We start from the raw sequence: 24,184 nt of genomic DNA, 5'->3' as shown, positions 1-24,184 counted from the left end.
AACGGAGGCTCTCTCTGCAGGCATCTAAAACTTAGCACTGTACATCAGACTAGCATGAGAACTCTTGCCTTTCCTTCTGGACTGGACACACTGAAAGGCAAATGGAGTGAAATGCCTGCTGACAGCGTTTGTTGTTCAGCTTTGTTGTTGACATAGTACTGGGGGGGTAGCATGGGGGCAAGAAGGTACTGAATTTCGGCAAAAATAAACATGGCTTTACACTTACTGTTACAGTCATTCTAGAGACACTGAATGTGCATTTAAAATCAGAAGACTTCATGAAATGATGATTCCGTTCTTGGTAATATATTTCCAAGAAATGCAACTTAAACTGCTATCTTGAAAGAGCTCCCCCACCCCCAATACTGTAGAAACAGAAACTAATGTTCTCCTTCCTCTAAGAGCATATGAGGACAAATTCCACCATGTCTGACATCCAGCTGACCTCAGTCACTAGCAAAAGTGCAGGGTTCTCTAGTCATCCATTAAAACAAGACAACTCATTCCCAACCCGTTCCTGGACATCACCTGATCAGACACAACTCCCCCTTTCCCACCGCCTCCCCAAACTCTCTCCTTCCTGCCCCTGTGCACTATGTCCTCTGGAATTCCCAGTCAGTGATGAGCAAACACCCTTAGATCCCCAACCTCATGTGCTCTGAACGTTCCCTTGACTTGCCTGTCTTAATTGAAACCTAGCCATCTCTAGGATTTCAAATCTCTGAAGACTTCTCATGTGGAAAGTGACCTTGTCTGTCCCATCCAGAGAGCCAGGAGATAATCCACATTAACACTTTCAGACCACTATTGCCATACCTCTCTTAAAAATCCCTGCTCCAGGGGCGACTGCGGGGCTCAATAGGTTGAGCGTCCGACTTCGGCTCAGGTCATGATCTCGCGGTTTGTGAATTAGAGCCCTGCGTTGGGCTCTGTGCTGACAGCTTGGAGCCTGGAGCCCGCTTCGGATTCTGTGTTTTCTTCTCTCTCTGCCCATCCCCTGCTTGTGTTCTGTCTCTGTCTCTCAAAAAGAAATAAGTAAATGTAAAAAAAAAAAAAAAAAAAAAAAAAAAAATCCCTGTTCCTCTGAGCTCATGTCATTGACCTGGCCACCTCTGTCCTTCTCTGCCTTGATCCCAGGTATGCACAAGGTATAAAAAGTTCTTAACTGGTCTCCTGGCTTCCACTCTTGCTCCTTTTTAGTCCAGGCTCCACACAGCAGCAACTTACTTTTATAAAATTATCCATCAGATCATGTCATTCTTCTGCTTAACACATTTCCATGGCTTCCTGATGTACTTAAAATCTGTTCCTTCCTGAGGCTCCTGAGCCTCTGCATGATCTGGCCCCTGTCTACTCTCCCCATCTTATCACCTGCTCTGCTCCTCGCTTGCTCACTCTGCTCTGGTGTAGGGCCTCCTTCTCCTTCCTCAAACTCACTAAGCTCTCTTCTGCCCAGCTAAGCAGTCATCTACCATGAAAACTGCACTTGGGAAAGAGGAGAACATCACCAGAAGGGTTAGGAATAGTTTTTATGAGTATGGCAAAGGGAGGAAAAAATTCTCACATTGGGACACTGTTTTAAAAAGACAAGTTTGGAAGCAGACCCCATTCCTAATCAGATGCAAATCTGATGAATCACTTTGGAAAAGGTTGTTCTCCCAAGACTAAAAGGACCAATGGTGGCACTATAAAACTAGATGGTCCTTGGCAAAAAGTGAATTCTTCCCAGTGGCAGTGAGGGTATGGATTCCAACTGAGACAAGGCCCCAAGGCAGCAAATGATGATTCCAACTCTCATGGGATTTCAAGTCTGAAGATAATTCAGTCTTACTAAAACTACTTAGCTTTATCTGCTCAAACATGCACATACCCACCCACTCACTCACTCTCTCCAAACCACTAACTAGCCCTAGAGATAGCAGCTCAAAAACTCAGTCACCATTCCCATTCCACAGGCCACTTCACCCTCTGCGAGTCTCCCTTCTACTCCATTTCACAGGCCAAGGGAATCTTGGGATTTTGGTTTCACTACTACTCATTTCCTTTTCCAATTTTCCACATCTGAAGAGTCACTGTGGCATCTACTATTCTTAACAGCTTAAAAATTCACTGATTATTGCAAAAACTTTCATAGTCCCTTTCATGGGGTAACTTTTCTATTGCTCCGATAAAGCAGCTACCAATCATCACCCCATTTGCAAAAAAAAAAAAGATATAAATGAGGAAGATAGGTGCTTTTTACCATCAGTGACAGATACAAAAAATAAAAACTGACTTTCTAGACTTCATTTAGGGATATATTGAAAGAACAATGATTATTAGTTTCTTTCCAGTATTTCTTGTAACTCCTCAGAATAGATGCTGTAATCCGAAGAGGGGCTGATTAAGAAATATGGATGACTGGGGGCACCTGGGTGGCTCAGTGGATTGACTGTCCACTGACTCTTGATATCGGCTCAGGTCATGACCTTATGGTTTGTGGGCACGAGTACCGCATGGGGTTCCATGCTGAGCACGGAGCCTGCTTGAGATTCTCTGTCTCTCTCTGTCCTTTCCCCATTTGTATTCTCGCTCTCTCACTCTCAAAATAGATAAAGTTAAAAAAAAAAAAAAAAAGCAATATGGATGACTGGGCCAGCAGCAGTGGGGTGCTAAAGCGGAGGTTCAGTTACCGCTCCATGAAATACTGCACAGTGTAATTTAGTCACCTTTCAAATTTAAGCTAGTCAGTATTACAGTATGTTGGATTCTAAGATCTTCATTTCTTCTGAGGTTCTGGAAAAATATCAGTATTTATGACCAAACTGACCTTTTCATACTCCACTCTTCCCAGTAGTGGGCAAAAAATCAATTAGCAAGATAGGTAGTAGGAACTCCAATTCACTGGGGACTCTCAGAGCCTCCACCATAGGAAGTGGTTTTACAACCATCTCTTCTGGTGCTACAAATAAGGTTCACATTCTTCAGAAGGTGTTACAGAGAGAAGTGGCTACAGAAATGCTGAACTTGCCTCAACTCAGTCACCCTGAGGTGGATATTTTTTAGGATTCGGCTGATCAAAGACAGAGCTTATCCATACATAATGTGCTACAAAAACAAGGCTTTTGGCATCTAAACCTCCAGCACATCACAAACTTCCTGCTATTATCTAATATCCCCCCAACTCAGCCATCACTGTTTCCATGGTAACCGACAGAGAAATAGCAGCCTGCCAAATGGCTTTTGTGGTTCCTTTTCTGGCTTGTTTTTCAGTATAGAATTAAAGCTAGCTGGGAAAAGAACGAGACTAATCTTTACAGCAGGGACACGATGCATTTTGGAAAGTACAACTAGGTTTGGGACAAGGAGTGTAGACAAACTTTAATGAGCCCAGCTTGATAGAATAAAAAAAGGTTCTTGGTTTCTAAAAAATGTCTACTCAAGTATATTTGGTAAGCTTTCTGTCTTGAGATAGTATATCCTGATATTGTCTGGAAGACAGATATGGTGCCATCCACTCTGTCTTTAACTGAATTAACAAAAGAAGGGATGGGATGAATGGAACGGCAAGATCAAGCAAGTCTACCATGCCCCCAGGTACCTTGTTACCATTAAAGGAAATGTAAGTTACTCTGAAATCAAACTGAATGGGCAGGAGTTGCCTGCTTGGACTAGAGAACAGTGAAGAAGGATCTCTTAGGGGAGAGAAATGTCTGTCCTGGGGATGATGCATGCATGAAGCTGACTGAGCCAACTGTATGAATCAGAGGGGCCCTCATACTTAGGAAAACAAAGATCTCCTCACCATCTCGGCACAGGGAGAAATTGTGAGGAATGCAATGTGTAGAACTGGGGCAGCTTTCAGAAGAGCAGCAGCTACAGAGATCTGCCTAAAGTGCCAGACTGCACAACAAACAGCTGCTGCAGGGGTGGAGGAGACTGAATGTTTAAAAAAAAAAAAAAAAGAAAAAGTGGCCCAAAACATATGCTTTTCTGTCTCAAAACTGCATACTTGAATAAAGTACACAAAAATCTTATGATTCTTCTATGTCACTTCCAGATGAGAAACTCTGACTCAAATCAAACAGGTATTTAGATTCCCTTCTGATAGGTTAAAACGAACTGGATTTTGACAAGAGATGCCCTCCCACAACCTCTAACATTCTGAATGTCTTGTTGACAGACATGAAAATTACAACCCACAGTGGCATACTAAGTTAGGTTCCTAAGAGTTTCCTGACAGAAAGTCAGACTCCTACAAATTCTACACAGAAGACTAACGTAATTTATGCTTTTTAATTTATGCTTTTACCTTGAGTTGTATGAATCATGAGTCATGTTCTCAGAGCTCTCACTGGAGTTTAGAAAGAAAAGTAGACACAGATTTGCAATAACCACTTCCTTTCAATCCTTCAGAAAAGAGATCATTATAATAAGATAAAGATGATGCACCCTAAGGCTGTCAACTCAAAGAAAGGCTTCTGTGCACTTCTAGTTTAGCTAGATTTGTGGAGCCCTGAATTTTTTGAAATCTATGTTAAAAAACTTGAACAAGTCTTTCCAAAAGTTTAAACTTGGGTCTTGTTTACCCAAGAATGGAACTTACAGGTTCTGGGGGAAAAAAGCCATTTTTAAATAAACTGGGTTCAGTAATGCATGATTATAATTCCCAATATATTAACCTTCATTTTTCCCATTAAAAAAACCTTTTTTTAAATTTTTTATTTATTTTTGAAGGAGAGAGAGATAGAGCATGAGCGGGGGAGGAGCAGAGAGAGAGGGAGACCCAGAATCCAAAGCAGGCTCCAGGCTCTGAGCTGTCAGCACAGAGCCCGATGTGGGGCTTGAACTCACGAACTGTGAGATCATGACCTGAGCTGAAGTCTGACGCTTAACTGACTGAGCCACCCAGGCACCCTTCAATTTTCCCATTAAAAACAAATTTTTTTTAATATTTATTTATTTTGGACAGAGAGAGACAGAGCATGAGCAGGGGAGAGGCAAAGAGAGAGGGAGACAGAATCTGAAGCAGGCTCCAGGCTCTGAGCTGTCAGCACAGAGCCTGACACGGGGCTCAAACTCAGACCGCGAGATCATGACCTAAGCTGAAGTCGGATGCTCAACCGACTGAGCCACCCAGGCGCCCCCCCCCACCTTTAAAAAAAAATTTTTTTAATATGTATTCAATTTTCCTATTTTAAACAAAAGCCAGAATTGAAAGGACATGCAATTACTTCAAAATTAATCATAATTACGATGACGCAGGAAGCCAAAACTGATTACAGTCAACAGTCTGAGGTGAGGCATTGACACCTTTATATTTCTTCCCAAATCTGTTTTCTCAGCCAACTTTAAGATCTCAGACGAATTTTCTTACTTATTAGGTCTATATTTTTGTCAAATCTGCCATCATGAGTGTAGTGCAGATTCCCTTGCTACTAGCAGACAATTACAGGGACTTTACCACATCTTTAGTATTTCGTGACCCGTGCTTTCACTATACTCATCAAAATAAACTGTAAGACTTCAGAAGATAAACCTTCAGTATGGGCCATCTCCCTCAAATAGAGATCTTTATTCCAAATGGTTGCTTTCGGACACAAGGCTGTGTGGTAGTTGTATTGCCCATCTACTCGTTAACCTATAACGTAAGTGAGGTTTATTACCAAGAAATAGCTCTTGATGGCCACGAATAATGTTTTTATATGCGAAAATGAAGACCTTCAGTTGCCTGGAGGGGAAATGGAATGGGAATATTCTGGGCACAAGAACACTGCTAATGCTTAATGACTGGAAACTGCTTCTACAGTAAAACTAATTATCCAGAAAGCATGCTTTGGGAATCCTTAAGCTTCAAATCTGTAAATAGCCCACAAGTGTTTTTAAGAAGGGGGTGGTGTGTATGTGTATGTGAATGTATGTGTGTAAAGAAACAGTGATTGAACAAGTAACTACCTGGCAACAAAGAAAATACCTGTAAGGCTGCAAGTGAGGATTATCCCAAACATCGTGCTGGCTCTACCAGCGGACGTGCCACTCGGAGAGATGGAAGGGCGACTTCCATAGGAAGGCACAGCACCAGGAGGGAAAAGACGACTTCATCTTACTCAATTACTGCTACAGCCAGATCCCAGGACCAGGCTTGACAAAAAGTTGGTGTGGTTATGTCCGGCTTGAGAAGAGGATCTGAACTTAAAAATGAAACATGTGGTGTTCCTCTGCTATTCACATAACAGGAGCCTTACCAAGGGCAGGATGAATTATTCACGTAATTTATCTGACTGGGTTTTCACCGAGTAGAAGGCCGCATATAAAAGCACAACCATATCCAAAGAGAGTATGGCAAAGGTTGGGTCGTCTGCTTCTCAAGTGGTACTCCCCCTGGTACAGGAGAAGGCTAATCAATCACCAATGAAACTGGGAAGGCCAGTCAAACTGCTCAGAAGCAAGTTCACTCAATACATCACTGGCAATTGACAATCCCCTGCTAGCACAGACCAAAGAAACAAAGCAAAGAAAACCTAATCAAGGGAAATTATACCAACAAAAGCTGCCTAATGGCATAAATGCAAAATAACACAATATGCTTCAAAATACCATGCTTGGAAACCGAAATACATGTCAGGAAAGCAGCCCAGTCCATTAACTATGTTCTTAGAGGAAGCATATCTGATGAAGAACAGACATGAGCACTGGCAGGCTAATAATTATTTGGTCTGGATTAGGTCATATTCTAAACACAGCCTTATAAGCCTTTCTACACTGACTGGCTCTGGTTTACTGTTATAAACTAAATGACTGGGAACCTTGGTAAGAGAAAGACACAAAGATAATAAGATCATTTGGTAGAGGTTTGCTCTTTTCTTTGAGTTTCTACCACCTTTCTACCTATCTTAATCCTAGGGTCTTATACTTTTTTGATTTAAGAAAGTCAAAACTCCTAGTGTCCCTGAAATATCCTATAACATACGTAAAACCCAGGACGGAAAACTAAAGTTATTATGTTTAGTTACTGCTTCTCTCCCTGAATTTGGACAACCATCTCTGAGAATTTGGCTTGAACTTCATCTTTCTGAGAGAATTACAGGTTCATCTGTATTTCAGAAGATGGCTAAGAAGGCAATGAGGATGCTCACGATGTTCCCTTCCAGAAAGGTGGCAACACTGCCGTGGAGAAGACTTACAATGAAGCCTTCCTCAGGGGTGTCTTCCTCATGCTTTCTTCCTTTCCAGTCTTGTACCTCCCAGCTCGAGTCTTCCCTTTATAACCTCTCCTTCACAGCACTTATCATAATTTCAGTCATTTCAGTAATTAGTAACATCTGTCTATCCCCTGTATCCATGAGGACAGGAGCTATCTCTGTTCTTTTCACCAAAGGAAATGAGCCCCCGAAGCCTGGCACATGGCAAGCAATTTCTGTTGGATAAGTGAATGAATGAATAAATGGCCACTCTGGGAGACAAAAGGTAACCATGGGGTAGGCGATCAGTTGAACAGGTTTCAACAACAAAACATGTACTCTTAGCCTCTAAACCTGAAAACAGCAGCTTTTAAGAACTCTACTTTTTTCACAGAATATTAGAAGGCAGGAAGAACATGAAAAAAAAAAAGAGAGAGAGAATACTCACTGGTGGGGGCTTCCTTCTCATCTCAAAAGTGCGTGTGGCACCAAAACTCAGCGAAGCAATGATGGGACATCTCCCTAGCGACGGTTCATCGTCACTATGCCAGTCGACACTGTCTTTCTCATTTCGGTAAAGGTTGCAGAGCAAGGAGTTGAAGGTGTGGCCAGTGTTCTTTTCAATCTGGTCCTTCAGTGTGAGCAGCACAGGATGCCACTGCAATCATCAGGCCAAGAGAAGGGACAGCCACATGTAAAACAGAAAGTGCAAAGTCAGTCTTAAATCAACAGGCCCATGGAATAAGCAAAACACACTTGGAATGCAATAACCAATGGCAAGAGGAATAGTTTAATTCCCTCCCATTATTTCCATTTTGAAGCAAACTGACCTCTATCATTTTATTAAGGTACTAAAATTTGGTACAGCACTATCATGAGGACTAAGCCTTTCTACCCATCTCAACCCTTCTGTGTTAAATACATGACCCCACAAAGAAGCAAGTGTCATTATATTCAGGGCAGTCACCTCAGTGAGTCATTAAGAAGGTGAATGGAATAGTCTGGGCTCTGCCGCCATGGCTGATGGGTTGCCAGGTAGTTGGCAGATACAGACCGAAGTCTGAGGAATCAAACAACTTTTCTGCTGGGTGGCTCTCTGTTCATTCGATTTCTATTTTATCATGAATGACAGAATTGCTTTTAAAAAAGGTATTTAATATTTCCAGAGTGGCTATCTTCCTAAAAATAGAACCTAGAAGGAAAAAACATTGTACAGAATGGAATCATGACGTGGCCTTGATAAATACATGGGCTGTGGGGGCACCTGGGTGGCGCAGTCGGTTAAGCGTCCGACTTCAGCCAGGTCACGATCTCGCGGTCCGTGAGTTCGAGCCCCGCGTCGGGCTCTGGGCTGATGGCTCAGAGCCTGGAGCCTGTTTCTGATTCTGTGTCTCCCTCTCTCTCTGCCCCTCCCCCGTTCATGCTCTGTCTCTCTCTGTCCCAAAAATAAATAAACGTTGAAAAAAAATTAAAAAAAAAAAAATACATGGGCTGTGAACTACATACAGTTTAAACAGATTCCACAGCCCTGTCTCCTGAGCACCCAGTTCTTGTATGTAGTTTATATTTGGAACACAGTCTTGCCACATATACTACAGGAAGCTACGACCCCTGACCTTACGCTGTACTTGGGGAGTTACAATCAGCATGGCTGTATTAGTTGTTAGAATTCTGTCCTTTCTCCAAGAAACCCCAAGTGCATTACAGAGCTTCCTTTATGACAGTGGTTCTCACACCACTATCAAAAATGATTGAGGACCCCCAAAGAACCTGTTTATATGGGCTGTTTATATGGGCTGCAGCTATGATGTTTATCATGTTAAAAATTAAAACTAAAAAAATTAAACTATTGGTTAATTCATTAAAAAAAATACAAACCCATTATATGTTAATACAAATATTATCTTATGAAAAATAACTGTATCTTCCAATACAAAAAAAATGGCAGGAAAAGTGGCACTGTTTTGCATATATCTTTAATGTTTGTTTCAAGAGAATTGATTTTCCTATCTGCTTCTGCATTCAATCTGTTACAATATGTTGTTTTTGTTGAAGTATATGAAGAAAATTGGCTTCACACGGATATGTAGTTAGAAAATGGAGGAGTCTTTTCCAGCCTTTCCAAATAATTGTGGATATTCTTTGATATTACACCAAAACTCAACAAGTACTGATTTCTTAAAGGTTAGTTACAGTGTGGAATCTGAAACCATATCAATAAATTTCTCATATTCTCTTACATTTAAATCCACTGGGCCAGACTGCACTTTGAATGAGTCTTTTAATCTTGCATGATTCTGTAATATCAAGTATTGGTCATGTGGAAAATATTGATCCAATGAGTAATGCAGATCTCCTGCTGACACATTTCATTATACGATATAAAAAATCATATCCATTAATATTACCAATGATCTCATCAGAAAAGTCTAAGTAATAGGAAGAGGTCAGGCTCAAAGTGACAGATATGACTTTTTCCAAATTAGTAATTTTGCTTGGAAACTCAACTTTTATAAGTAACAAATCATATCTACTGTTCCCCTTGAAGTGACAGTCACTTCATTCATTTACGTCTGCCAAATACTCAAGTCTGAATAACTACAGTTTGTCTGTTAGTTGTTCTTCCAAATAAATGTGGTCCATGATAAAAGCAGATAGTTCAGCTATAGCTTAAACAATCACACAAGTGTTTTTCCTTGACAACCATTATACTTGGCTTTGGAGCAGGAGTGCTTTATGCATACCTTCCATTTCATCAAACTATTAAAGAGAGATGAACTCAAATATTGAGACTTAATAAAAGTAGTAATGTTTACTGCTTCGAGGAACATTCTTAAATGAAATCAGCTTTTTTTTCTTAAACTGGAAGTGCATGGTGGGGAAGAACACTGTGATTACTCATAATAGTCTGGCGACAACACCCTGATTCATGCTAAGATACCAACAGTTCTATCCACCATTACTTTTGTATCGTCAACGCAAATTAGGCACAGTGAAAGTGTCACGTATCATATAGTTTTAGTATTATTACAGAGATAGTTTTGACCTGTGGACTCCCCAAAAGGATTTAGTGGACCCTTCCAGGTATCCACAGAGTCTACTTTAAAAACTCTACTTTAAAGAATCCCTTCAAAGTCATGTTCAATGTATTGCAGTGAAGGAATACATGTTCAGCAAGGCAAGCATAATATTCTAAGTATATCCCATGGCTACTGTCAGGTAAAACTGCCAAGGAATCACTCAGCTTTGCTGTGATGTAGAAATTGTGGTAAACTGGGGTTCCTTATTACGGATATGAACATTACATTCTAAGCAGAGGATTTTTTAAAATAAACAACGACAACAACAAACCAAACTCACATCAGTGAAACATAAATGTTATTAAACTAACCTATGTTCAAGAGAATAAATGTCCAAGTGAAATTCCACAATAATGTTAGCAAGCTGTATTTCCTATTTGTTTTATGGCTATTATCTTCACGGAGATAAAGATCAGATGCTAGAATTATACACTTAGCAAGAAAAACAAGAAAGTAAAAGAGGAAGATAGCTTTTCTGCAATGTGACTGGGAAACTAATTAGCACTTCCCTGACTTGCTTAGGGACTGAGCACTGTGGTAACTCCAAGTTTGCATTATGTTTCTAAGTGGGTATATATTTTTACTGGCTATTTTTGGTGGTGAAGTAAGGAGAAAAAAGGGGATAATGAACTAGAGGATTAATTTAGACTCTCCAACCAATACTCTATATACAGATCCCTCAGAACTGAATGTCTAAATTAAAATTCAGCATCATCTCACCGTTCAGTGAAGGCATTCTATCCTTAAAAGACATTTGAGGAAAAGAGTATGAGAAAATATGAATCACAGAAGTAAAAGGACCTATTCAGTGTATTTCAAAGTGTTTTGCACAGTCCTAGGTACCACAGAGGTGTCTCTCTGGGATTATGGGAGGACAGAAGAAGGGTCAAGCTGGGGGGACCCCAGCCAGTCAAGGCACTTCTTGGTTTTCACACATCGGGTTCATATAAGATTTAGGTCAAAAAAGACTAAAGGAAGTTTAATAACCTCTGACTGAATTTGCCTCTGTGCTTTGGGTTATTAAGCTTGAGGTAATAATTTTTAAAGTTAAAATTAAACAAGAACCCCGAACATACACATATACCCTTAAAAAAACCTATGAAAGAGGCATCTCTTTTGATTTTGTTCAAGATGGGATATAAACAAACTAAATCTGTTAGCAGTAAATACAAAGTTATAAGCCAGCCAAATTCAAATTAAAGAATTCTAATTTGACAACCTTAACATCTAACAAAAAAGCTTGCTTCAATAAATTAGGGTATGTACACGTAGATTATGGAATATTATGTAGCTATTAATATGATGTAAAAGACTATTCAATGATATATGTTAAGGATATAGTTAAATGAAATGCAGTATACCTAATTGTTATTTTTATAGAAAAACTCTATATATTTACCTAAAAAAAAAAAAAAAAAAGACTGGAGCCAAACATTAGGTGGAAGAATTATCCAAAATTTTAATATTCTTCATGCTTATCTATAGTTTCTAAATTTCCAATAATAAATTCATATTACATACATTGTAAGAAAAAGACTGTCATTAAAAAATTCTTTTGAAGGGTTGTCAAAAAGTCCTCAAAGCGTAAACAGCCATTCTATCAGGATATCTCATGTGCCTTATGTTTATTCTAAAGCAGTGGTTCTCAGCCAAGGGTAATTCTGCCCCCCTCTCCGCCCGCTCCCAGCAGATGCCTGGCAATGTTTGGAGTCATCTCTGTTGTCACAACTGGGTGAAGAGTGCTTCTGGCATCTACTGGGTACAAGTCATGGATACTGCTAAACATCCCACGACGTACAGGACAGCCCAACAACAAAGAATTACCCAGCCCAAAATGTCAGTAACACCAAGGTTGAGAAATCCTGTTTTAAAAGATGAGCTAAAATGATGACAAAGAACTTCTTCCCTAGAGCCTGTTTAATCCTCAACTTCTCTGCTATGGCTGTTGACAAGAAGGTAAATTAATTCTGACAGAAACGTGGCCAGCCATCTGTTGGACTGATCTAATTTCGTTCTCTTCATGTTTCCAAATCAACCTCAGATATAAAGGGTCTCAGCCTTTCCCTGGGTCACATTCTAAATGCAGCCCTACAAACAAAAGCATGCAGCTATCTCCTTATGTGAAAAAGCCATGTCCCCACTCCCATCCCCATCAATATTCTGTCCCTGAACATGTTAGTAAAGTGGTAGTTTATTACAACAAATTACTAGAAGCTCTAAAATGTGTCATATTTCTATGTATCCCAAAGCCATTAAGCAAAACTCCATTTTCTTCAAAGTCTCTTTCAATAAAGCATAAAATTATTTGCCAAAGGGCAAGATTCCAGGAACTAAACAGGGAGCTATTTCTTGGACCTTAACTCTATCCTTTGGACAAGCTTAATTTATATACTAGAATCTCTTTGTCTACTGTCATGGAAACTTTTAAAAACAAAAGATGTGAAATAAGAAATAAGCCAAAGCAATGATAAGATGTAAGTCTAAGAACTACAGCCACAGAATGAGTACAAAGTCAACAAGAAAAATACCAGATTTTTTCACAAATGGCAAAAGACCCTGAGAAATGGAAGGAGATGTTCTGACCTCACTGGCCAGTCCTAAGAACTTGGCTCCACAGCAAACATGTACAAGGGTGTACACAGAAGGCTATGGCCAGAAAAGCTGGGGGAAGGGAGGGATGTGAAGAAATGGTTCCTCTTCCTGAAATCCTTGAGTCTGGTTCCAGTTTATTCTAGTTCCAATTTTTTTCTCATCCTCAGAGTTTATCTCTAGATCAAAAAGCACATCAAGAGTGACAAGCACAAAAACTCAGTGTTTGAACCCAGAGGATTTTTTAAACTAGGAACCATCATGCAACTCTGCAAGCTATTTTATAGTACTGTTATTTTATAGTACTCTACATTTATAGTACACAGTCCATAAAACCATACCAACAACATTCCAACATACGTGAGCATTTGGTTCCATAGTGATTCTTGAATAAGTGTAAGGAAGTTCTCCATACCATGCTGTAAGTCTTGGTTGCTTGTAAGTTACATCTGAGAAAGAAAATACAGGGCCTTTGAAATGGTTTAACGCTATTTAAGGTGTACCTACTGAGCACCATGCAATGTGCAAGAAGCTATGAGAAATACAAAGGCAGAGTAAAGATGGGCTCTGACCCACGGTTCCACCTTGAGGACATGGGATTTCAGGAGAAGAATGGGTAAGAGCTCAAAGAAAGAAGACAAGAGAAGGTATGTTGGCAGAAACCGTATTGGCAAAGCTCTGAGAGTACGTGTGACTCGTTTGCATCAGTGATGACATAAACAAGGGTGGAGTCACACTTCAGAAAGGTTCAGATTAGAGAAGGTCTAAAAAGCAGGATATGGAGTCTGAACCCTCATAGGCAGGAATCTGTGGCACCAACATCCATATAAGAAACAAGATAAACTGTTCATCCATGTGCCACCTTTTGATTTTGATGAAGAAAAAAGTGCTCTGACCAACCATAGCATGTAGCTGACTGCAGTCAGAAGTTTTTGATGGTCAATATATTTAGTAGGGGGTTATCCACAATCTACTATTTTTTCCCACAAGTGGTATCAACTGCTACAATAAGAACAATAATTATAAAGGCAGCTAACATTCACTGAAGGCTTACTGTGTATGCACCAGTCATTCTACTAAGCACTTATCATGCATTACCTCCCTTAATTATCACAACATAGGTATTATCATTAGTCCATTTTATAGACCAGACAACCAAGAATTGGAAAACTATGTAACTGTAATTTGCCTAAAATTAACAATTACTTTGAATGACAAAGCCAGCAATCAAAGCCAAGTCTGCCACTGCTGTGGAATCTCTGGGAGTTAGGAGAAAAAGCAGACTCCTATTCTGACTTCCAAGTCCCACAAATGAAGCCAGTATACTCTGCCTCTTTCTTTACAGAAAATCTGAATTCACACAATGTGCCCGACAGGAAATTTTACGCTAGGGCATAGACGCCCTCCAGTGGACACCTCTGGTCCAGCAGCTGTGCTGCTTGTGGGTGACCACGGAGGAGCAGGCTCCGAGTCCTGTCATCTTTGCAAGTTCAGGAGAGTACAAATGCTGAAATGGAAAGACACTGGACTCTTCTACTGAAACTAAAATGAGGATAAAAAGCTGGCAATAAGGATCCTACAAGAACATATGCCGAACAGATTTGGAAAAAAGAAAGCTCTGGAGGTTTCTATGAAGAAAGAGGTAAGCTGTCACTATTTGAAGTAATAATGGTAGCAAACAAACTCAAAAAGATAGAAGTATGTCAAGCACAGGTCAGCCAAACCACATATCCTCTGGTTCCTTGAACTGCCACCTCCTGGCTCCTGCCCTCTTCTCTGACCTCTGGGCCTTCCACCTGCTCTTTCATCTGCCTGGAACACTCTTCCCTGTCCCTTTTGGCTGGCAAATCCCTACTCTTCTGTTTAATTAAGACTGGCCGTGGTGAAAGAAGCAACGGTGTCTCTAGAGAGACCAAGTGGCAACAAGTGCCATCTCAGACACGTGCTTACCCTCTCTGATGCCGGTCCTCTGTTTCCAGGGAACAACCTCACAAAGTTGTTCCAATACCCAGTCGGCTTCTTTCAGGTCAACAAAGCCAGGATACAAACACACCCTTGATGAAGAAAGAACCATTATTAACTAAAGAACACAGAAAAGATGGGCTCGTCTCTAACCATTAGTGAAGTCAGTTAATTTGGATGCTTCCTTTCATGGGTAGATGAACTCATCTTGCCATACCTCCCATGGCAAGCAGGACATGATGTTCCAGATGTGAAACAAACTTTCACGTTAAGACAAATAAGAGGCAATAAAGGAAAAAGAACGCATGAGGGCTTTTACAGACACACTTCAAATACTGCTCCCCTACCACTTGCTGTGAAACTTTGGGTAAATTACTTAACTTCTATGAAGGCTGGTTTTTCTTACCTGTAACACAAAAATGATATCCCCCTCACAGGCTCACTGTGAAAAGTAAACTAACAAAATGCCTGGCCCTGTGCTATTCTAACAATTGGCTGTCTTCTGAGACTATGTCAGTTGTAGGGAAAACGACCATTTATGACTGTATCAAAATAAACACTTCCAAATGAGGGTTCTTTCTGTCACTGAATATATACTTATTTCATTAATGCCAAGTCAGCTCAAAATCATTTTGGATATCCTTCTTTGTTCTGAAAGCCCTTGGAACATTCTGTCAAACTTCACTCTTTGAAGGTGTCTTTGATTTTTTCAGAGCCAAAACGCACCTGAAGCCATACCTGCTTAACAATGAGATGCGACCAAAATAATGCAACTGGTTTTCTTGTGTGACTGTTAAACTTGCTTTAAAAGAGATTCTGAAGCTCTTTCTAAGCAATTCATTTAGATATGCAAGTTCTGATATATTTATTTTAAATGGCCATTTAAAATAAATTATTTTATAGTGACTTAGCAAACTCATGCATTAAGGGGATGCTTCCAAAATTTTCATTTTAATAATGATTAATGCCTACTATACCCTAAATTGCACATGCTTTAACTTTAATGAAATCTACCTTAATGTAGATTAAGGTATTAACTTACTCATGTAGATTAAAGATTAACATAATGTAACACACATAAAAATATATGTAGTAATATGATTAATGCGATAATAAATGAAATGATATATATAATGTAATATAATAGTAATAAAATGGAGCATTCAAAGAACAGAAGTAGAGGCTAGGTCACCTGTAATTTTAAGTTACTATGTGGTACTAGGAGAAAGTACTTAATCTCCCTGGGTCTCATTTTCTCACCTGAAAAATTGCAGAATAGTTACTACACCTGACAGAGAGGCTATGAAAATGTTTTGGAGTCAGAAATGTTACATAAAAAGAGATATTACCAAAGTCTCACTCCCCAAGATTTTCAGAGGCAGAAGTTACCTATCTCAAGTAAGGGAGTAGAACATTTTAAGAGACTATTAACTGAAAAATAATTATGAACTTTCCAGGGAGGATTCACTTACCTAGATACGCCTGTGGGTGACACGCTGATATCATACACACCTTCTCTGCTACATAAATCAAGAAAACAGACTCATTGGGATCAGGCAAAATAATACACTCCACCCAGTGGAAGGGCTGTACTTTGCAGTTCCCAAACTCCTGATCACCAGAATGATTTCACAACGAGGGTGCACTATGAGGGAGGCCTAACCCCACCTTCTTCCACCAGCGAGACGAAGAGTAAGATGGTGGCAGACCACTGATGTCACTGGGAATTGAATCCTGATGGAATCAGGCCATGGAGACAAAAACTGAGATAAAATAAATTCTGATTCTACCCCTCTGTATGTCATCCACAATTGAGGCTGCTATGGTCCAGAAATCTATCACACAAAGGGGTACCAAACAGCACATCCCTTTGGAGACCCTGGAATAGGTGCATTTAACAGGAAGCAAGTCCATCTCAGGGCTATGAGCTGCTGTTGCTTTCAGATACATGTCTAATGAGGTTCCTGCCTGATTAAAAAAGGTTCCCCACCAACTTTTCAAGGGTCCCATGATGTGGCTCCACTTCCCGACAGCTCCCACCCACTCGTGATCCTCCCATTGCTATTTGGAATCTCCTGAATACACTACTGTATTTCTTTTTTTTTTTTTTTTTTTTTTTTTTTTTTAAAATTTTTTTTCAACGTTTATTTATTTTTGGGACAGAGAGAGACAGAGCATGAATAGGGGAGGGGCAGAGAGAGAGGGAGACACAGAATCGGAAACTGGCTCCAGGCTCTGAGCCATCAGCCCAGAGCCCGACGCGGGGCTCGAACTCCCAGACCGCGAGATCGTGACCTGGCTGAAGTCGGACGCTTAACCAACTGCGCCACCCAGGCGCCCCTACACTACTGTATTTCTAATCCTGCTTTTCTACAAGCTGGAATACCCCCTCGCCCTCCTCCGTCATCTGGCACCCGCAATCCAACCCACCCGAGCTTTGGTCCCACAGAAAATTCTAATTCATCCTTCAAAGTCTCAGCTCAGTCTCACCTCCTGTAGCGCTTTCCTGACCATTAATCCACCCAAATAATGTTAACCATCTCATTCTCCATGCTACCAGTAGACCTTACTATAAGTCTACTGTTTCAAAATATACACTACTGCAATTTACCTTATTACATGTCTATTTCATTTACAAGACTGTGGGCTACTGACGGGCAAGCAATGGGTTACCGTTGTTTCCCAGTGCCTAGAACATAGTAGACGGGCAGTAAAAAGCTTAGAATTTAACCAAATGTGCAAAAGTACAAAACTGTTCCAGATGTGCAAGGTGGTGAGGTCCACAGTGAGAAAACAGACACCCAGACTGCATAGGTTCCTATGCCAGAATAATGGTGTCAGATCCTCCCAGACAGGGGTAAGTTACAGAAAATAATATAAAGGGACAGTGTTCACATCACCCTCTGTCATGCGAGCCAGAAGTTCATGATCTGCGAGCTGGGCTCTCAGGCAGATTGTGCAAGCCCCTCTGAGCCAAAATGTAGGCAGGGTTATTGTCACATACATTTATAATGTCTCTCAATGAGCAGCCTATAGTTTCCCATAGTGTGAACACAATGTTTCAGTGTGATATATTTTGGGCCACATTAAGAAACTGGCTCAGTTCAAATGTGGGTGACATTTCTGGTTATTAAATAAAAACCTAACATAGCTAACTTTACATAACCAGAATTAACAAATGCTGGGATCAAACAGGAAGTTTTGTAATTTTGCTATGACCTAAATATTCACAACTGCCCATTTTTTCAGCTTGCATGTCCCACATGTACCTCGTAATAGGATTCATGGTTTTGTTTCTTCTCTTTATCACCAATGGAGACAATGTCACACTGGTACTTACAAACAATCAAAGACTGTTAGAGCTACCACACTCTGCCTTAAGTGACTATGTGGTCCAAATCCTAATATCATAGACAAGGAAACTAAAGTCCTGAGAAATGGCCTTAACTTACCTAAGGACTCGTTACATAGCTAACTAGTGGTAAGGCCACAACTTTGATACCCTCTTTCAAAGTAGATGACCTCGTGTTAGTTTCACATTTTTCTAAGCTATACAGGTCGACCTGCAAATAGCCAAACAGACTAACACACTGTTCATGAGCAATAACATGCAAACGCTAATTTGTTAAAATAAAAGGATGCATGGGGCGCCTGGATGGCTCAGTCGGTTAAGCGTCTGACTTTGGCTCAGGTCACAATCTCGCAGTCTGTGAGTTTGAGTCCCACGTCGGGCTCTGTGCTGACAGCTCAGAGCCTGGAACCTGCTTTGGATTCTGTGTCTCCCTCTCTCTCTGTCCCTTCCCCACTCACACTGTCTCTCTTCCTCAAAAATAAACATTAAAAAAATACATACATACATACATACATAAATACATAAATAAAAGGATGCTTTCTACTGGCAATTTATGTACATCAGATGGAAACTGAAAAGCAGGAAAAGAGAAGTCAAAGCATCTTTCGTTAATTTTGGAAAAGAATGTTTTATATGCTGATCAGTATAAGAGGAATTATAAATTAAAGAGGTTATCTTATATACAGATCAATTTAAGAATTTAAACTGCTCTGGAACAAGTAAGTAAACATTTAAAGCCCTCTAGATTTCTAACAGCTTTCATAAGCATTGCTAGTCGAACAGTACCTAACTAAAGTCTTCTCAAATATCCAGGTTTTAAGGACTAGGAAAAAACCTCCCTGTCTTTTTTTTCTTTTTTTAAGTAGGCTCCACACCCAGCGTGGAGCCCAACATGGGGCTTGAACTCACGAACCTGAGATCAAGACCTGAGCTGAGATCAAGAGGTGGACACTCAACCAACGGAACCATCCAGCTGCCCCCACTCTGTCTTTACCTAGGAGATATTTTCACTTACTGTCTGCAGATCTTAGTGAAACAGGGTCAAGAAACCTACACAAGTCAGAGATCAACGTACAGGCACCTTATGGCATTTTCCACACCATTAACAAATTGTGAAAGGTTTCCCAAAAGACCAAGTTTAAAGATGTCTAAATTACAAATACCCCAGCCTAAAATTAAGACAGTAATTGGGCCATTAGCTTCCTTCCAGCTGGAAAAAAACTGGGTGAGTTATCTGGGCTCTCCATTTCACTGCGGGCAAAAAATACAGAATGGCAGCAAATTACTTACTCAATCACTCGTGGCTCTGGGGCTCTGCGTACTACCTGCAAGGAACAGGCAGATTTTACTTCTGGAATGATCCCTAATCCTCAGAAAGACTTATCTGCAGGATTATCATATCCTCTCATTACTGGTAAAAATAAATCAAGTTTAAAACTATCCTTTTTTATTCCAAGCTCTTACTATGCCACTAGAGACCCATGTCTGCTTTTCTTAGAACTACTTCACAGTTACTAGTGGGGCAAGAAAAAATAATAAAAGTAGAATCAATCCATTTTCCAAGCACCCAGAAATTCTGGAAAAATCTTTCCAGGAGATTTTTTTTTTTTTTTAATGTTTATTTATTTTTGAGAGAGAGAGAGAGAGACATGGCATAAGTGGGGGAGGGGCAGAGAGAGAGGGAGACACAGAATCTGAAGCAGGCTCCAGGCTCTGAGCTGTCAGCACAGAGCCCAACATGGGGCTCGAAGTCATGAGCTGTGAGATCATGACCTGAGCTGAAGTCGGACGCTCAACCGACTGAGCCACCAGGCGGCCCAGGATATTTTTAAAAATAGAAGATACATGAAGAAATAAGTCTTAATCGTTATTTTTACAAGCACTACTAAAGCAAAATGCCTGATTTTTAATAACATGTTCCCATGCTATTAAAAAACAGTGAATCTTCACTATTTCCTACAACTTTTCCCCCATGGGGAAAAAAAGCTAAAAAATCAGGCATTGTAGTAGTTGAAAATTTCAATCCAATTCCAGAGACACCTGCTACACTAGTACTAAAGACAGCAAGGGTTTAGGACTGTTAGAACTCAGATAACCAGGGCGCATGGGTGGCTCGGTTCAGTTGAGCGTCTGACTTCAGCCAAGGTCACGATTTCACAGTTGGTAGGTTTGAGTCCCCTGCCGGGCTTTGCACTGACTATGCAGAGCCTGCTTAGGATTCTGTCTCCCTCTCTCTCTCTGCTTATTCCTTGCTCATGCATACTCATTCATTCTCTCTCTCTCTCTCTCTCTCTCTCTCTCAAAAATAAACATTAAAAAAAAAAAGGGGGGGGCCCCTCGGTGGTTCAGTTGGTTAAGCATCTGATTCTGGATTTTGGCTCAGGTCATGATCTCCCAGTTCGTGGGATCAAGCCCCACAGAGCCTGCTTGGGGTTCTCTCCCTCTCTCTACACCTCTCCCTGCTCACTCTCTCTCTCAAAATAAATAAATAAACATTTTAAAAAAAAGTACTCCGATAACCAATGTAAGCACTAGTCATGGTATAACCTCCTTGCCCCCAAAGTGGGAACTTTATACAGCCATGAGTTGGGAGCAGACTAGAAAGAAATCTTCAGATACACTAAGGAGCTGATAGTCCACATTTCATTATTATTATTATATACCTTGCATGCTCCTTTTATTAGTGAATGTATTCAGTCACTATTTGAGGATCTACTGTGTGACTACAGCTTTTACAAGCAAACCTCTTAGTGTTGTGAGAGAAAAAGAATTTACCTCCTGGGGTTCTCTGAATACGAACTGTCTATCCAAAAGATGATGCTCCTTGTTTGTCCAGGTCTGACCAGGCCTCTGGTGGAGATGGCTCTTAGCAGTGGCAGCTAAAGTAAGGCAAGAACAGACTCAAACCAGACTCCAAAATGTCTGCTCTACTGAGCAAGAGCCAATAGAGTCTACTTGAAGATAATGTACATTACATCTAGAAATTAATTAGTAAAGTCTGTCGAAGACCCCAAAACACACACTGTAAGGTTTGAGAGCAGGCACTAAATATGAGGAATACTAAATATCAACCCTCAATAAAAGATCGCCATCAAGAAAATCAAAGTACCAGCTACATTTTAAATAATTCCTTAACATCAACTGAAATGCAGGTGCATTCACACAAGGTCCCCACAGGTTCTTGCCTGGCTGAGTAGTGGCCTGGCTCTTAGCAGGGCCAGCCCAGGCTCCCTGCACTCGGGCTCGCCGTCTTTTGTCTTCCATGTTGACCAAAAGGCTTCTGCTCTTAGCTTTCAGAACATTTCATTCCTGATTAAAACCACCCAATGGTATCTGTTTAAAATAAAAAAAAAGGAAAGTGCTTTTAGTTAGGATTATGAGAGCGTAGACTACCTAAGGGAGTAATTATAATCCTTTCAAGCTCAATAGCAATCAGAGATTCTACATCAAAACCACTTTTTTGGCATTTTTGCCAATGAAATTTTAGCTCACAGCCCACATACAGGAGCACAGGTACAAAAAGACAAAAACGGGGAGATTCACAGCACATGTTCTGAACCTATGATCCATTTCTTTACTGATCTAAGAAGGCTTCACATCTCAAGTTCTCAAATGTTACCAGCTCATCTTATGGCTTATTTAGCCCACCAATTTCCAGACCTTCCCAGATCTTCCGAGCTGAGATGGGCCCAGGAATCTGTACATTTAACAAATTTCCCCAGGTGGGTAAGGGCGTGTAGCTCCTTCTCATTTAATAGGTGGGGAGACGACGGAGACTGCCATCTGCCCAAAAAGAGTTCATGGCAGAGTCAAATACTAACCCTCCACTCCCACCAGATGTGTAGAGGAAGTTTGTATTTTCTCTCAACTGAGATCATAAAAGCTCTTAACACGACCATTGCTCTGTTCACAGGGGAGTAATATTATGTGCCAGGGGACAGCTGTTGAAAATAATAGATTTCGGAGCCTCCCCCTAGACCCAATGATTTTGTGGCGTCCCAAAAACTGTTTAACTAACCCCACCTTCCACCCTGGGATTCTTTACCCCATAGAAAGCTTGAGAACCCTGCAGAAGGCAAACAAACAAACAAAAAAAACAAAACACGAGGGCTCTGGCGCCAGCCTGGCTCGCTCTGAACCTAAATCTATCAGTTCCCAGCTGCGTGACTTGTGTCAGATGACTTCACCTTTCCGCGCCTCAGTTTCTTCCTCTGTTAAGAGGGGAACCAATACCTCTCTCACCGCTGAAAAAGGCTGGTCCTCAAGAAGAGTGCGCAACTTTCCCTATTATTAGACTCTTCTCTTCCAGGAGCCCCGGGATGCGGTCCCAGAGGTAGGCCGGGAAGGGTCCTCGGGGGACGGTCCCCACACCCCCAGGCACCGAGGGGGGGCCGGGTCGCCACAGCAGCAGCGGAGCCGGGCGCGCAGGTACAAACCTGCTCGGTCCCGAAGCGAACCCCGCCGTCCCGGAGCCGCTCCGCCGCCTGCGCTTGGGGAACCTTTAGAGTGCAGCACCGACTCCAACAGCTCGCAAGCACGGGCCGCGGCGTCAGGCATTTCCTCCTGACGTCACGCGCCGCCGCCGCCGCTTCCGGCGCCATCCGCCAGAGTCCGGGCAGCTCCGCGATCCCTGCGCAGGGAGGGCCGGGTCGCTAAAGGCGCCGGTGGGCGGGCCGGGATTGGACCGGAGCACAGATTGAAGGTGGTGTGGCGCCCGGTGAGGAGTGGGGCGTGGCGAGGGTGGGAAAGAAGGCGTGTTTGCCAGGCCCAGGTCCCGCTGGACATAGTCGCCCCTTCACCCCCCCCCCCCCCCCACCCCCGCCTCCGAAAGCCAAACTGCAGAAGTCTAAGCTCCAGCATCCTTGGTCTATACGGAGTGACAGGGTACCTGCGGGGCTGGTGGAAGGGCGACAGGGTTGGGAAACCAGGTAGTGACGTGCTAAGTAGAAGGATTTGAATTCTACCCTGAAAGCTCTGGAGAATGTAACATGCACTTCCTTTGTGCCCCCATTGCAGCCTGTGCACACTTCCATCAATAACACAACGAGGCATGGGACCACACCTTCTCCGTGGCTCTCCACTGCTAACCAAATTTTGCTTGAGTGAACAGACCTCAGTTTCAGTCCAGACGACACCATTTACTAGATGTATAATCTAGGGCGAATTCTCCATTTCTTTATGAAATTGGCATAGCTCTTGTTGGGAGGGGTAAATGCGGTAATGCATTTAAAGAATTTAGCAGGATGCTTGAAACACAATAGAAATTCAATTGATGCTAAGAGTGTCTTCTCTTCATCCCATCTGAGTTTTTAAGAAGCATCTTTAAACTGGCCATGTTAAACCATGTGTCTTACACTGTGAAAATAGCAAACGTAGCACCGAACTGACTGTTTTGTGTGGCTTATTCTCTAAGACCTACCAAATAGTAGTCACTGTGGAAGTCTTTGAAATAAGACTTGTATTATATACTGCTTACCTAGAGAAGTTCAGTGTACCCCACCAATCTAATCTTCACAGCACCCATCATTCTTTGTTATACTTTGTGACAATGAAGGAAAATGATTTATCCTAGAACTGAAAGGAGAGAAAAGTGGTAAGGCCAGACTATAATTTTTACCTTTTTTTTTTTTTTTTTTGGTCCCCATCAACTAGTAATTTGTCGGTGTCTGTTTCTGGTTCAGGAACCTTGGCTGTGTCTTCTAAAGAATGCCATTCTTTCTTTTCAATGATTATGGTTTTGGAACAGGAACAAAGAAGTTTGGTTTGAGGAGTCCCTAAAAGTAGTGATTAACACATCTTCAGCCTCCAAGTAGAACATTTCTCAAAAATCAATCTACGGCCTGCTTGCTTCCAAAATAACTGCATTTTTAACAATCACCTGCATTTTTACCAAGTGCTCAAGGTGATTCGAATGCAGAGAAAGTTCAGAAACCTTTAGGATGCATGTCAGTTGACAAATCATTCCCGTTTGTCTGACACTAAGAGGTGTTCCAGGAGATAGGACTTTAAGTGCTAAAGGCAGGACAGTACCGGGCAACTGA

At 41.4% G+C, this 24,184-nt stretch overlaps 1 protein-coding gene across 6 annotated transcripts in view; it reads right to left on the bottom strand.

Annotated features, from left to right (window-relative positions):
- The window catches only part of ALKBH3 (alkB homolog 3, alpha-ketoglutarate dependent dioxygenase), a 33,031-nt gene extending 10,321 nt beyond the window's left edge, over window positions 1-22,710 (bottom strand). The window contains exons 1-9 of one of the 6 annotated variants that reach the window (XR_007156347.1): window positions 22,377-22,573; window positions 21,329-21,476; window positions 20,919-21,022; window positions 19,434-19,468; window positions 16,264-16,311; window positions 14,780-14,883; window positions 13,190-13,278; window positions 7,609-7,818; window positions 817-1,020 (exon numbers count right to left, since the gene is read on the bottom strand). Coding sequence is in view for 5 of the 6 variants with exons in the window: in XM_047878411.1 (XP_047734367.1) it covers window positions 6,253-6,360; window positions 7,609-7,818; window positions 13,190-13,278; window positions 14,780-14,883; window positions 16,264-16,311; window positions 19,434-19,468; window positions 20,919-21,022; window positions 21,329-21,407 (777 nt within the window). In the remaining variant the exon portion in view is untranslated. The other 5 variants (XM_047878411.1, XM_047878408.1, XM_047878406.1 and 2 more) reach the window with 5 other exon arrangements.
- Window positions 22,711-24,184: the final 1,474 nt, after the last annotated feature.

Source organism: Prionailurus viverrinus, chromosome D1 (assembly GCF_022837055.1).
Source record: "Prionailurus viverrinus isolate Anna chromosome D1, UM_Priviv_1.0, whole genome shotgun sequence".
Taxonomy (NCBI): Eukaryota; Metazoa; Chordata; class Mammalia; order Carnivora; family Felidae; genus Prionailurus; species Prionailurus viverrinus.
The sequence above is the reverse complement of the archived record's forward strand: the minus strand, read 5'-3'. Positions and strand labels throughout refer to the sequence as shown.